We start from the raw sequence: 12176 nt of genomic DNA on the forward strand, positions 1-12176 counted from the left end.
TTGAACACCGCTGGCTGCGGGTTGGCCTCGTCATTAATGTTGATTTAAAACGTGCCACAGCAGAGACAAAAATATCCAGGAGCGCTGCCTTTTCTCTCCTGTAATCATGGAGTGACAGTGATGCGATGACATATCTCTAAGGGCTAACAAGGGAAACGGATTGCCGAGGCATGCAGTAGTCACACGCTTTCGCAAATCGGTCAAACGAGGCAGAGGATGAGGAAGTGAGTCGACTCGACCAGTGAAGGCTGTTTCTCTTAGCAGGCAGAAGATGCTTCCTCCTTCTCTCTCTCTCTCTCTCTCTCTCTCTCTCTCTCTCTCTCTCTCTCTCTCTCTCTCTCTCTCTCTCTCTCTCTCTCTCTTTTTCTCTCTCTCTCTCTCTCTCTCTCTCTCTCTCTCTTCAGTGGACACAGCTAGGATGCTGATCAGCATATCAATGCCCAGCTTTCTACAGATTGGCTGATTGGGGCTTGCCAGGCACCAACTTACCATGCTTTCAGCACTGTATCAATAACACTTTGTTCAAAAGCAAGGCTGTGGAGGAAAAAAAAGAAGATGTTTTCTTTAAAAAACAAGACGCTAAGAGGAGTTACGTATTCAGGAGGGATGTAATTGATTGAATCCTCACTGTGATTGCTGGATGTAGTTTTTTTAATTGAGGGATGGATAAAAGGAAAGCAAGAGGAAGGAGGCACAGAGGAAGGGAGATGAGGTTAGCCCCCTGTGGACATGGTGACGTATGTTTCTATCCATATTAAGAAATCTTAGGAGGAGTCTCTCCGGTCCTCATCACTCACTTCTTACCTCTGATTTGATTTCACATGGTTTCATTTTGTCAGCCGGTGTGTGAATGGCCACACCGCGAGGAGCTAATAGACCACTGATGTATCGATGCCAGCGAGCCGCCTCAAGCCACTGCCAGGAGTCCCAGGCAGCTGGCACTCTCATTCAACCCCAAGACAAAGTACAAAGTCTCACTGTGGGCTAATTGGGTCATCCTCATGTGGGAACCAGTTGCATTGGGACTTTCTCAATCATCCCTTCATTTTTGTGGGTGAGTGACAGAGAGGGAGAAGAAAGAAAGAGGGAAGCAATCCTGAATGTAATCAAGATTAGACATTAACGTCTAACACCAGCTGATATCATAACTAAACACTCATCAGTTGAAGCCAAATGTTTTTACTGCTGTGACCTTTGTACTGATGAGACAGTGTCACCATTTGTGGTTTTGACACATACGTTGACATTGACAAGCATGGCTGTGCCAGGAAATGACACAAAAGTCACTTCCCTCTTCGTTGATGCAATGCAGATGTGGCCAGAGTGTAAACAAAAGGTTTACTGAATGTAGTTTGGAAATATGACCTCAGCGTCGACTGAAAGCTATGCTATAGGTAGAAATTAACCTCATGTCGCATAGACTGAATTCACACACTGTGAGAACTGTTTCATGACTTGAAAGTTGATTTAGGAAGTAACTACTGGTATTTCTACTACATGTGAGGAAACAGCTCTGAGATGTGCATCTTCATTTTGGGAAAGCTTGGTGTAACCAAATAATCCAAGGGCAAAACACAGGGTTTAATGACTGTGATAGTTTGTTCTTAATATAAGACATAGTGGTGTAGAAAACTACCCTAACTGCTTTCTGCCGTTTAACTTTTGTCAAAACTTTTAACCATATCTCAGTTTCAAGCTCCATAATTAAGGTGAAAGCGCTGAAAGGGAGCAAATTGCCCCTTTAACCTTAACTTCAGTTTAATTCAAAATATCAACAACAACCAAGGATGAAAGATTGAAGTGAGCAAACAGAAACCACTCATCATTCAAACTCTTAAAAACCACCTAAGACACTAAATATGACATTAAAAAGAAAATTAAAATGCAGTGTTAGTGTAAGTGGCCATACATGAATTAAAGTGACCATCTCTTTTACCACAGCTGTTCACAAGACTTCTGGAATAAACTGAACTGAACTCGAAACTGAATTTATAACTGAGTCTTGACAAGAATTTGCTAATAACCCCAATGATCAGTTCACTTTATCTGTTTTTCTATTGACAAGCCCAAGTTTGTTCATCAACAGGAAATGTGACTTCTTGCAACGCAGCTGCTCAAATTAAACTCTGTGACCTTTGTGGTCTCAATCAGAGGAAACGGGCTGTAGGTTTGACTTACTTCATCGCTGTTCTGCAGAGCCCAGGACAGTGTAAACCCTGCTGTGTCGTGTGTTGACCTTTACAGTACTGATACACACAGACAGACACACACACATAAAGAGAGAGGGGGAGACAGAGGGAGACAGAGTCTTGGCAGTTCAGGTTGTGCGGCTGATGCAACAGGACAGGTGTTGAACTTGTGGTTCCGGTGCTCATGTTTAGTCAACATCGTGCATGTTTAATGACGGGCCTTGAAGCACGGTCGGCCATCGTCGTTACGACACGCTGTTGCGTCTCCTCCTCGTCACCACAGCCAGGAATACATATTTGAACACAGATGAATGGACGATGAGGAATTCAAACCAGGAGATGTTGACGCAGCAGCCAGCTCTGCATTCCTCCTGCACTTCCTTCCCCCTTGTCCTCTCCACACTTCCTGAGCTTTTGTGTGAATTGCTCCTGAATTTCTCGCCTAAATTAGATTTTTGTAAAAACAAAACTTGTGTCTGACAGCCTGCTCGAACTGGTGATGGTGAATGTCACATAGATCACACGGTGCTGCTGCAGTCTGTTGTCTAATGATTGTTTTTCTCTAATCCCACCATTGTTTTGAGCTGTGTATTTGAAGGGATTATGGTGGTTACACATAAAATATTCTCTGGACTGAGTTTCCAGACATTGTAGATTAAAAGAAGTCTGTGACACTCGGTTGCGTAATTATTTGTTTGTTTGCTGTAAGGATACAGGAAGCCACAAAGGTTGTTTTGTGCCGGCATTGAGTTTGTCTCATCCTAGTGAAGCTGTTCCTCCTCACTTCTCTTCCTCCTTCTCTTTCTCCTCCTTCAATGACTCCTCGTGGTGAACTTCCAGTCCTGACGGCTCACATACTGGAAGAGGAGGAGCAGACTCAGAAACATCTGTTGGAAGTGGGATTATGAAATAGGCCTCCTGTCCTCTGCTGACCCCGGCCACCATACTCGCAGTTCATGTTACCCTATAAACCAAAGTGACAAAATACATGTTTTTAGTATTTTCACTGATGTTATTTTAACCTTGACATTTCGGGCCCATGGTCTACTCTGTGTTGAGGATTGTTTTGATTTTTCCTCTCATGTGTGATGATGATCCAGACTGCTTGGCTCGTTTTTGAAAACCCATCTGAAACGGCTTAAACACTCAAGGCCTGGAACTTATAGCAGGAACATTTTTGGGGGTTTGCTTTCATATTTATTTCATCATAGCGCTTTCCTGTTTGGCTGCGTAACCTTGATGGGAAAGTATCACAACAGGAACAAGTACAAGGTCTTTAGTCACAGTTAGCAGCATGGCTGTGGAAAAGGCACATGGGCTGCTGACGTATATTGATAGGTATCGGATTGATTTATTAACCAGTTTTGTGTTTTGTAGTGAAATGTCTCAGCAACTATTGCATGGGTTTATGATATTCAGTACAGGTTATCGGATGAATCCTGATGACTTTGGTGCCCCTCTAACAGGAAGTCCACACCACTGATGATTTACACATCAAAGTCTGTTGATGTTTTTGGAGAGTTCATAAATATGGTAATAAGTAGTGGTATAAAGTCAGTTGTGGCTTTAGGTTTGATGAGTTGCCTCAGGTGAGTTTACTATATATGATATAGTAAACTTTGCTCCTTAAGCTGAAGGCCAGAGGTCAAGGGTGGGTTGTTTGCATTTTAACTCATCAGGCTGTGGAGCTGAAATGACGTGGCACTGCATTAAGCTTTGTGACAGAAGTACAGCCTCACAGAGCTGCTAGCACTGGCTACAGGCTCTTGTTTTATGACGTATCAAACCAGTTTCCTTGAAATTGCATTTTATTTCTCTCTGATGAACTTAACCAACAGTTAAAGGTTTTTGGTCAACGGGCTGTAGAGCAACTGTTAGCATTGCCAACTCAAGCAGCGAGCAGCTTATACTTTCATCCAAACCTCTGCTTGTCATATTTTAGGCTGTTAATGTCAAACATTGCCACCACAACAATTTTGTGACCATTACAGCTGACAAACTATGTCTTACTGAGGATTGGCTTAGCTCCATTTGTTTTGCCTTCGCTCTGTGTCCATCCATAAATTTTTCAATTACGGTTCCTATGATTCTGCCCAGAAACAAGCTGCTTTCCTCCGTGTGAGCCTTAAAGCAGAGAGAGAGCACACACTATGTTGACAAGTTCCCTTAAAATAAACTCTACATGTCAACTTCCTGCTAATTTTGAAGTGGTGACTGCATCCTGCAGGTGAGACGTGTAGATGTGATGGCATATGTGTCGTTTGCTGAGACAGCTGTTTGCCTCTGAGGCTGTCGAGCTCCTAAAAAGCGGAGCGGCACTCAGGCCTCTCAGCTGCTGCCTTGAATACCAACTCTGCAGAAAATGGGTCAGTCGCCCTTTATTAAAAACTTTGCTGCTTCCCATTCCCCAGGTGGTTATAAAAGGAGAAAGCAACTTTCTGAAAGGTGGGAGGGTGTCAGGTTTTAAATGGAGCACTTGACACTTGAAGGTTTCTATGTTTTTTTTTTCTGTAAGCAGTGAGAAGAAAGCTGTGGGCTGATCTGTGTTCTCTATTTCTCTCCTCTGTTCTTCTCTTCCCTTCCTTTCCCTCTCTTCACAGGCTGTCAGCATCAATAAGGCCATCAACACACAGGAGGTCGCTGTCAAAGAGAAGCATGCCAGGAATATCCTCATATTGTCTGTGTATGTGTGTGTGTCTGTCTGTCTGTGTGCAGAAGCTTTCCTCTGTGGCTCCAGGGTTATGTTCGTGCAAGATCAAAACAACAAACTGAGTGTAACCCCATCATCTACACGTGGCCCAGCCGCAGAGCTAATTTAGTCATGTGTGAAACAGACAGAGCAGTGCTGTTTGGAGGCTGCACAGTTTTCTCCCATTTGTGTTTCATCAGACACTCCCAAAAGCACAGAGTAGTCGTTTAAATCCCGATAAGAGGTAACACTTTAATCCAGTATATATTGGCTTCATTATCTTTGGGTTTTAACTTTTCAAAAAAAGAGGCTTGCTTGTTAAAAACATGAAATTTAAAATCATTATCCTCAGTAATCTGTAGTTCAACCATATTTTTTAATGTTTATTTTTTTTAGGGATGCACCGAATATTCGGTAACCGAATATATTCGGTCTTCGGTGGAATGAGCGCAAAGCAAGGCCGAATATTTTTAAAAAAAAGCCTACACGATTGCGCGACGATGGAAACGGCAGCTTAAACCCCAGCTTTATTAGTAAGTGACTCCTACTGCTGCAAAACAACAGCAACAAGAGCAGTGGGGGGAAAGCTGCACACCGACCGCGCGCACCGTTGCACGTCGCTCCAAGAGCCCGGTGCCGGTGCGTCCTGTCTGCAGCGGAGATACGGCCACTGAGAGGACGAGTGACGGGACCGTTCCTGTAGGAACGCACCTTTTAATGAATCATTTAAAAACCAAACACACTGAACAGCATGCTGAGTACGAGAGGGAGAGACGGCTGCAGTGGTTAAAACGAAAGTTCCTCGTCCCAGCATGTCGCCCACTCCGTCCGTGGCCGACGTCTTTTAAAACAGTGTTTCCCAACCTTGGGGTCGGGACCCCACATGGGGTCACCTGAAATTCAAATGAGGTCGCCTGAAATGTCTAGTAGCCTAATTGATGAATTAAAAAAAATCTGACCAAGAAAGGTTAGGAACCACTGTTTTAAAAGACACTTGTTTTTTTTTGGGATGTACTTGCATAGATCTTTCAGCACTCACAATGGGCCGATATAGGCCTAAATGAAAAACTTTATATAACTTGTTGTGCTTTTTTGATGAGCAACGGCAACTGGAATATTCAAAAACTGTCAGAATAGTCAATTAACATTTACTTTCTTTGAAAATTAAGTTAAAAAAAATATTTTATTTAAAAACTTTATAACCACTTTCGGTATTCGGTATTATTCGGTTATTCGGCCAAGCGTTTTGATTTTATTCGGTATTCGGCTTCGGCCAAAAAATGCCATTCGGTGCACCCCTAATTTTTTTACTTGCTCTGTCAGATTCTCATGCATAATCAACAACTTGTTTGGATTTTTGTTTTTGTTTTTAATAACCAAAAGTATTTTGTGAGCTGTTAACATTTCATGAAGACCGGTTTAAAAAGAAACGGGAATCAGCACTTCTTGCACAAAGGAAACATAATAACCCGTGGTCATTTGGGGACATGTACATCTAAACAGGGATATTTGGGAACATTTCATTTATAAAATAGCAGCTTGTACTCATATGAATAGGAGTATGTATCAGCTAAGGTGGAAGGGACAGTGGCATGAAGTTAGATGTCTGGAGATGCACATTAACCCTTTGATCCTTGACTGCCTTCATCACCCTGCATATTGGGAACCCATCATGAGAAAGGCGCCCACACTTTCTGGGCAGCGGTCAACCGGCTCCCTCTTTCCAGCAACGCGGTGCTCTGCTGGAAGTTCTGCCATGTCTTCCACAAGCTGCTGCGAGACGGACATCCAAACGTATGTGATGATCTTATCCGTTCCAGTTGTAGCTTTGTCTGTTTTGTACCAAGTGTCTGCACGTCATCGGCACGACCCTGTTACACTGCTAGTTAATTATACTCAATCACAGCTTTTTTGTTGCACTGATTCGTTTCCCGTGCTGTCTCCTGCCTCTTCGCTCTGTTTCTTCTGTCTTCCCTCCAGGTGATAAAGGACTCCATGAGGAACAAGGCTGATTTAACTGATATGAGCAGGATGTGGGTAAGGACACAGAAATTATTATATTAATGTAGTCTCACTCTCAACCCAGCGTGCAGTGATATGAGTCTGAGGAACTCGACCTTGTGCCATCTGGTGACTAATAAAGCTGAGTAACACACTGAAGCATGAAACGTGATATCAAGAGGAGTGATTGAGCTTCTTGTAGCGAGCCACATCTATTTAAGACTGATAATCCTTTTTTTATTGTAAAAAAACAAAAAACACACCACTAAACAAACAACATAGAAAGAAGGAAACATTAAAGTAAATGTCTGTGTTGATAATTAAATCATACCTACATCATTCTGGTCACAGAAGCAGCTGCTGTAATTTACCATCAGGAACCACATGAGAGGAGGGGGAATATTTTATTAACCTCTTCTCCCTCAGCCTGTCTCAGGGGGCTTTTCTCACATCAGGCCTCTAGTGTGGCCACAACATCATTTACCATAAAAGAAAAGAAGGAAAACTGTGCATTAAATAAACACGTAAAAATGTTTATATGTTATGTAAGTGTATAAGATTTCCTGGTCTCCCTTTTTAAGTTGCCAGAGGAATAGACATTCATGGAGAAATGCCTTGTGCATCAATGAGAAGTTTTTATTATTTTTACTATTATTTCCAGGTTTAACCAGGTTTGTCCCATTGAGATCCAAGATCTCTTTTGCAAGAGAGACCTGGCTAAGAATGGCAGCACATAAAGTTCACATTAATCATAGACAAAAAAGAAACAAACAATTAGAATACAAGTAACAATTGAATTTTCTAAATTAGTTAAAAGAATTTACAAGATTAGTCAAACATTTGCACTCAAATAAAACATTTGCACTCCTGAATAATGGAATTTATCATGGACTTGAATACATTCAGAGATACCAGACTTTGGAGTTTGAGCTCTGACTGCAAAATATTCCATGTACTCAGAGTTATTAATGGTAACATTTGCTTTGATGTAAGTGAGCACGAGTCTCCTCCCAGTATCGATGCCTAGGTTTGATGTGTAAACTTGTGTGGACTGCACCCCAGTAAACCACAAAGTCTGAACAGTCACTCCCTAGTTATGTCTTAAGTAACACCGACTTGGGTGTACTCCCTTTAAGTCGTCAGTTTCTGCTGATGTCAGTCGGCAGGAGGATACAGGAAGTTTGGTCCCTCTAACTGAGGTTGTGGCCTCTCTTTCCTGTTGTGTCATCGCCACCCCCGCGCCCGAGCTTGAGGAAAAAGGAAGTGAAAAGCAATTGGACAAATTAGCCGGGGCTATTCAACTTTGCCCGCCCTCTCAGAGCAGCAGCCTGTTCGCACAGACTGAAGTGAACTGTACCTGCTCCAAAAAAACATCCATCATTGTTTTCCAGTAAAGTCTCTGTGGGCGGTGCAGCGAGAAGAGAGAGTATCATCATGGCTGCTGTGGTGCAGTTTAGCCCCACAGAATGAAAACGTTTATTGTACGCTAGTTTCAGCCAAAGTGCCACAACGGATTTCCCCAAAATACCAAATGATTTGCTTTCCCTGTTGCTCTTTTTTTACCAGCAAAGTCTTCCCAGAGGAAGAAAGTGAATTTTTTACCTTTGATCGTGTCTTTCTCTTAATGTCTCTTTGTTCCCTGTCTCCTCTCCTCCCCAGGGTCACCTGAGTGAAGGCTATGGGAAGCTGTGCAGCATCTACCTCAAACTGCTCATCACCAAAATGGAGTTTCACATCAAAGTGAGTTGGCCTGGCCTATAAAACCCAGCGCCAGTCTCCCTCATCACTCATTATCTTTGTCTCAGACTCTCCTTTTAGTGCTAGCATGTCTCTGTGAGGGGGGGTTTGGAGAGAGAGAGAGGGGTGGCTTCATAGAAAATTCTGGCTTTTACACTAATGGCCTCTTAAGAATCTGTAATGTGGCCTTTTTTACGAGACAGCTGAGCAGACGGGTGCAGGGACCAAAAGCCAGCGTTGACGCTATCGCAGGCAGACGTGGGTTGTTGTTGTTGCCCCTGCTGAAGGTTAGAAGTTAATTCTTAGCCAAGGGTGAGGGGCAGTTTGACATGACACGGCTCGAGAATCAAAGGTGTAATGTGACACTTTGGCCTATAAAAAAATCTTTCATTTAGTTTTATGTCACATTTCCACTGAGCTAAATGTTTTGTGACGTGTACTTTTGACTCTGACCTGTAAGCTTCATGCATTATCTAAAATAACTCCCACTCAGCTCACAGAGGCAGAAATGATACAGATTCTCTCGCCACACTTGATGAAAGTCAATAAATCAACAATCAGCTTGTGTAAACAGTGTCATATTAACTCTACACCCGCAAAGAGCTGGAAAACTTAAAGTATTTACTTGATTAATACTCTCATCTACTGCTCGCTTATTGAATTTCAAAATAAGGTTGTGTGTAAAATATTACATACAATGATTTTTTTTTGTCTAGTGTCCTCATTTGACTAAATGGCCAGTGTTATTGGCTAGTTAACCTTTGGTGACCCAGCTTTATGTAAATCCAGCCTTACTGGCAGCCACTCAGTAGTCTGTTTGATTCAGAGCCAGGGTTTTGTTTTGATTGGGTTCAGCTAGTAAGAATGTACGGTGGCCAAAAGGGGACAAAGTATGAGAACAGGCAAACTCTAAATGACACATTAACTCGAGGCTTTCAAAAGGTTTCACCTCAAAACCCAAACATCTGGTGATAGAAGAGTCATTCCGGTCAGCCACTTAAAGGTTCCCTGTTTTCATAGTAATAGTAATAATAAATCACATGACTTAGTACTTCTTTGTGGAGGGGGTCACCCGTAGCGATAAACACGCTTCACGCAATTATCACCAACTCGTTTATGTGCAATGATGCACTGTTTGCAATCTCATCAGCACCAAACAACCTTAGCAACCAGAACTGAACTGTGTGTGTGTGTGTGATTTAAGTTTTAACCTTCATCCTCCTCCTTCGTCGTCCTCTTTTCAGAATCCCCGTTTCCCCGGCAACCTGCAGATGTCAAACAGGCAGCTTGACGAGGCGGGAGAGAACGATGTTAACAACTTGTGAGTGTGGCCGGTCGCCTGTGTGCTCTGGATGATGTTATTGTCGAGCAGGACCACCGGCGGCCAGACCTGCAGGATCCGCATGATAATGAGCTTCAGCGTTATTTCTCCAGTGTGGAGGCAGAAGTGTGACATGAAACGAGGCTGCGCCAAAGCTTCGACTCATACACGAATAAACCAAGAGAGGGGTTTTATTAAAGAACAGCCTGAATATGTTGTAACAAGCAACAAGCTCACTTGATTTTTTTTTTTACATTATAGACACATTTCAAGAATTTCATTTGGATAATCTAGATGTCTTCTACCTTTAGTGTATCTTATAAATGACAGGTGACCAAATGAACCTACTGTTATGATGAATCCATAATGAATATTTCTAGATTTGAGACTTTTGGGATGATATAAGTACACAACAAAAACATTAATTACATAGGTCTAGTCGTTTTTAGATCTTTTAATGTAGAAAAAGGTCACTTGAGGTCAAAGTATCTGTACGTCACAAAAAAAGCTGACAGGGGGACAGAAAAATGTTTATGTTTATTCTCTTCCTGATAACTTTACTGAACATCTGAAGCAACAGATGTTTTCCCAGTTTGAGAACCATTGTACCACTGTTTTACTTTTGAACACAGTTTAACCATTACATTATTAATACAGGAAAGTACTGTGATGTAAAAGTCTAATCTCTCTCTCTCTCTCTCTCTCTCCTGTCTCTAGCTTCCAGTTGACAGTAGAGATGTTTGACTACCTGGAGTGTGAGCTCAATCTCTTCCTGGGTGGTAAGTTGCTCTGTGCTACCAGCTGTGCCCATCTAACACATAGGCCGTGATGTAAAACACACAAACACAACAGATGCACGCAGGCAAGTTCATGCTTTGACAGACAGGATGTTACACTGTCTGACAGAAATAGACAAATAGTCAGACAGACATGGGCTGATGATGATATCAACAGCTTCATCACAGCTCCCCCTCATCTGTCTGCTACGGGGCTGTAAGTGGTTACATACTGTACCTTAGCCCTTGCTGTTGTCTGGGTGAGTCATCCTAGGTTAATATCCTTTTAAAGTATGGACTGGGCTATAAATAGATGACCAGGATGTGACCAGGAGCTTAGAAGAAAATGCTGGAAACTCTGAAAGCTCCCATTCATAAATGAACAGGAGGAAATTACATTCTGGTTTCTATTTATCATTGCCCTTCGTTCTGTTCCCTCATGATGATATTATCTCCTTCTCCTCCTCCTCCTCCTCCTCCTCTTCGTAGAGAAATTGAGATATCTGCAAAAACTGTATCTCTGCATTGGTGTTGAAAAGAAACCTTTTTCCTCTTAGACCTTGATATTTTCTGTGACTTTGCTGCTTCCTGTGATCAAATATTTCCACTTTATATCCAAAGAGCCACACATTAGAGTCTGTGTTAAATCCCACCCAACTCTCAAGGGTCTTCTCAGCTCTCTCCCCTGGTCTGGTGTATTTTAAAAGCAACACGTCATTTAAGGGTAAAGAGGCCAAGCTTGAGGTGTCTGTCTGTGTGTGTGTGTTTATGTGTGTGTATTTGTCTATGTTTCTGTGTGTGTGTTTTGTAGCTGTGCAGGAAACCACGCCTCTGCAGTGCACAGAGGCTCTCAGGGTCTGGCTTTGGGGATGGTGTGAGCAGGGAAATGAAAGAAGGGTGTAATGATGGAGGGAGAGAGAGAGTCAGACAATCCTGTTAGTGTTTCAGGTTGCTGCTTCCTCCCTACTTCACTTTTTTAAACCTCTTTTTTTTTGGTTGCCTCTATCTGAAGCAGTCGTGAGCTGTGTGTTCTCTTTCAGATACTTTATTAGTTCATTTCAGTTGCCGATGCAGTGAAAGGAATCAAGAGCGAGGCAGCGCAAACTTGATTGATTCATAAAAAATTCATGATTGATGAGTCTGTGTCTCTTTGTGTTTGCATTACTAATCACCGATGCGTGAATGTGCGGTGGCTCTTGCTGTGTTTATAATGACAAAGTCACAGAAGTCTCTCTGTGTGAATATTGATTGTGTGAATAAATCAATTGATCTTGTGTGTGTGTCTCTCATCATACCCAGTGTTCAGCTCTCTAGACATGTCTCGGTCAGTGTCTGTGACGGCAGCGGGTCAGTGTCGTCTGGCCCCGCTCATCCAAGTCATCCTGGACTCCAGCCACCTGTATGACTACACCGTTAAGCTGCTGTTTAAGCTGCACTCCTGTGAGTCACCTCCTCCTCCTCCT

At 42.6% G+C, this 12176-nt stretch overlaps 1 protein-coding gene across 2 annotated transcripts in view; it reads left to right on the forward strand.

Moving 5' to 3' along the window:
• hip1 (huntingtin interacting protein 1) overlaps positions 1–12176 on the forward strand; it is a 44843-nt gene that overhangs the window by 14655 nt on the left and 18012 nt on the right. For both annotated transcript variants that reach the window (XM_083985217.1, XM_083985218.1), the window contains exons 2-8: positions 4790–4853; positions 6530–6672; positions 6859–6915; positions 8539–8619; positions 9861–9937; positions 10655–10716; positions 12013–12153. In XM_083985217.1, coding sequence (XP_083841343.1) covers positions 4790–4853; positions 6530–6672; positions 6859–6915; positions 8539–8619; positions 9861–9937; positions 10655–10716; positions 12013–12153 — 625 coding nt within the window. The remainder of the gene's footprint in view (positions 1–4789; positions 4854–6529; positions 6673–6858; positions 6916–8538; positions 8620–9860; positions 9938–10654; positions 10717–12012; positions 12154–12176) is intronic.

The sequence above is a fragment of the Trachurus trachurus genome (genome assembly GCF_905171665.1).
Source record: "Trachurus trachurus genome assembly, chromosome: 13".
Taxonomy (NCBI): Eukaryota; Metazoa; Chordata; class Actinopteri; order Carangiformes; family Carangidae; genus Trachurus; species Trachurus trachurus.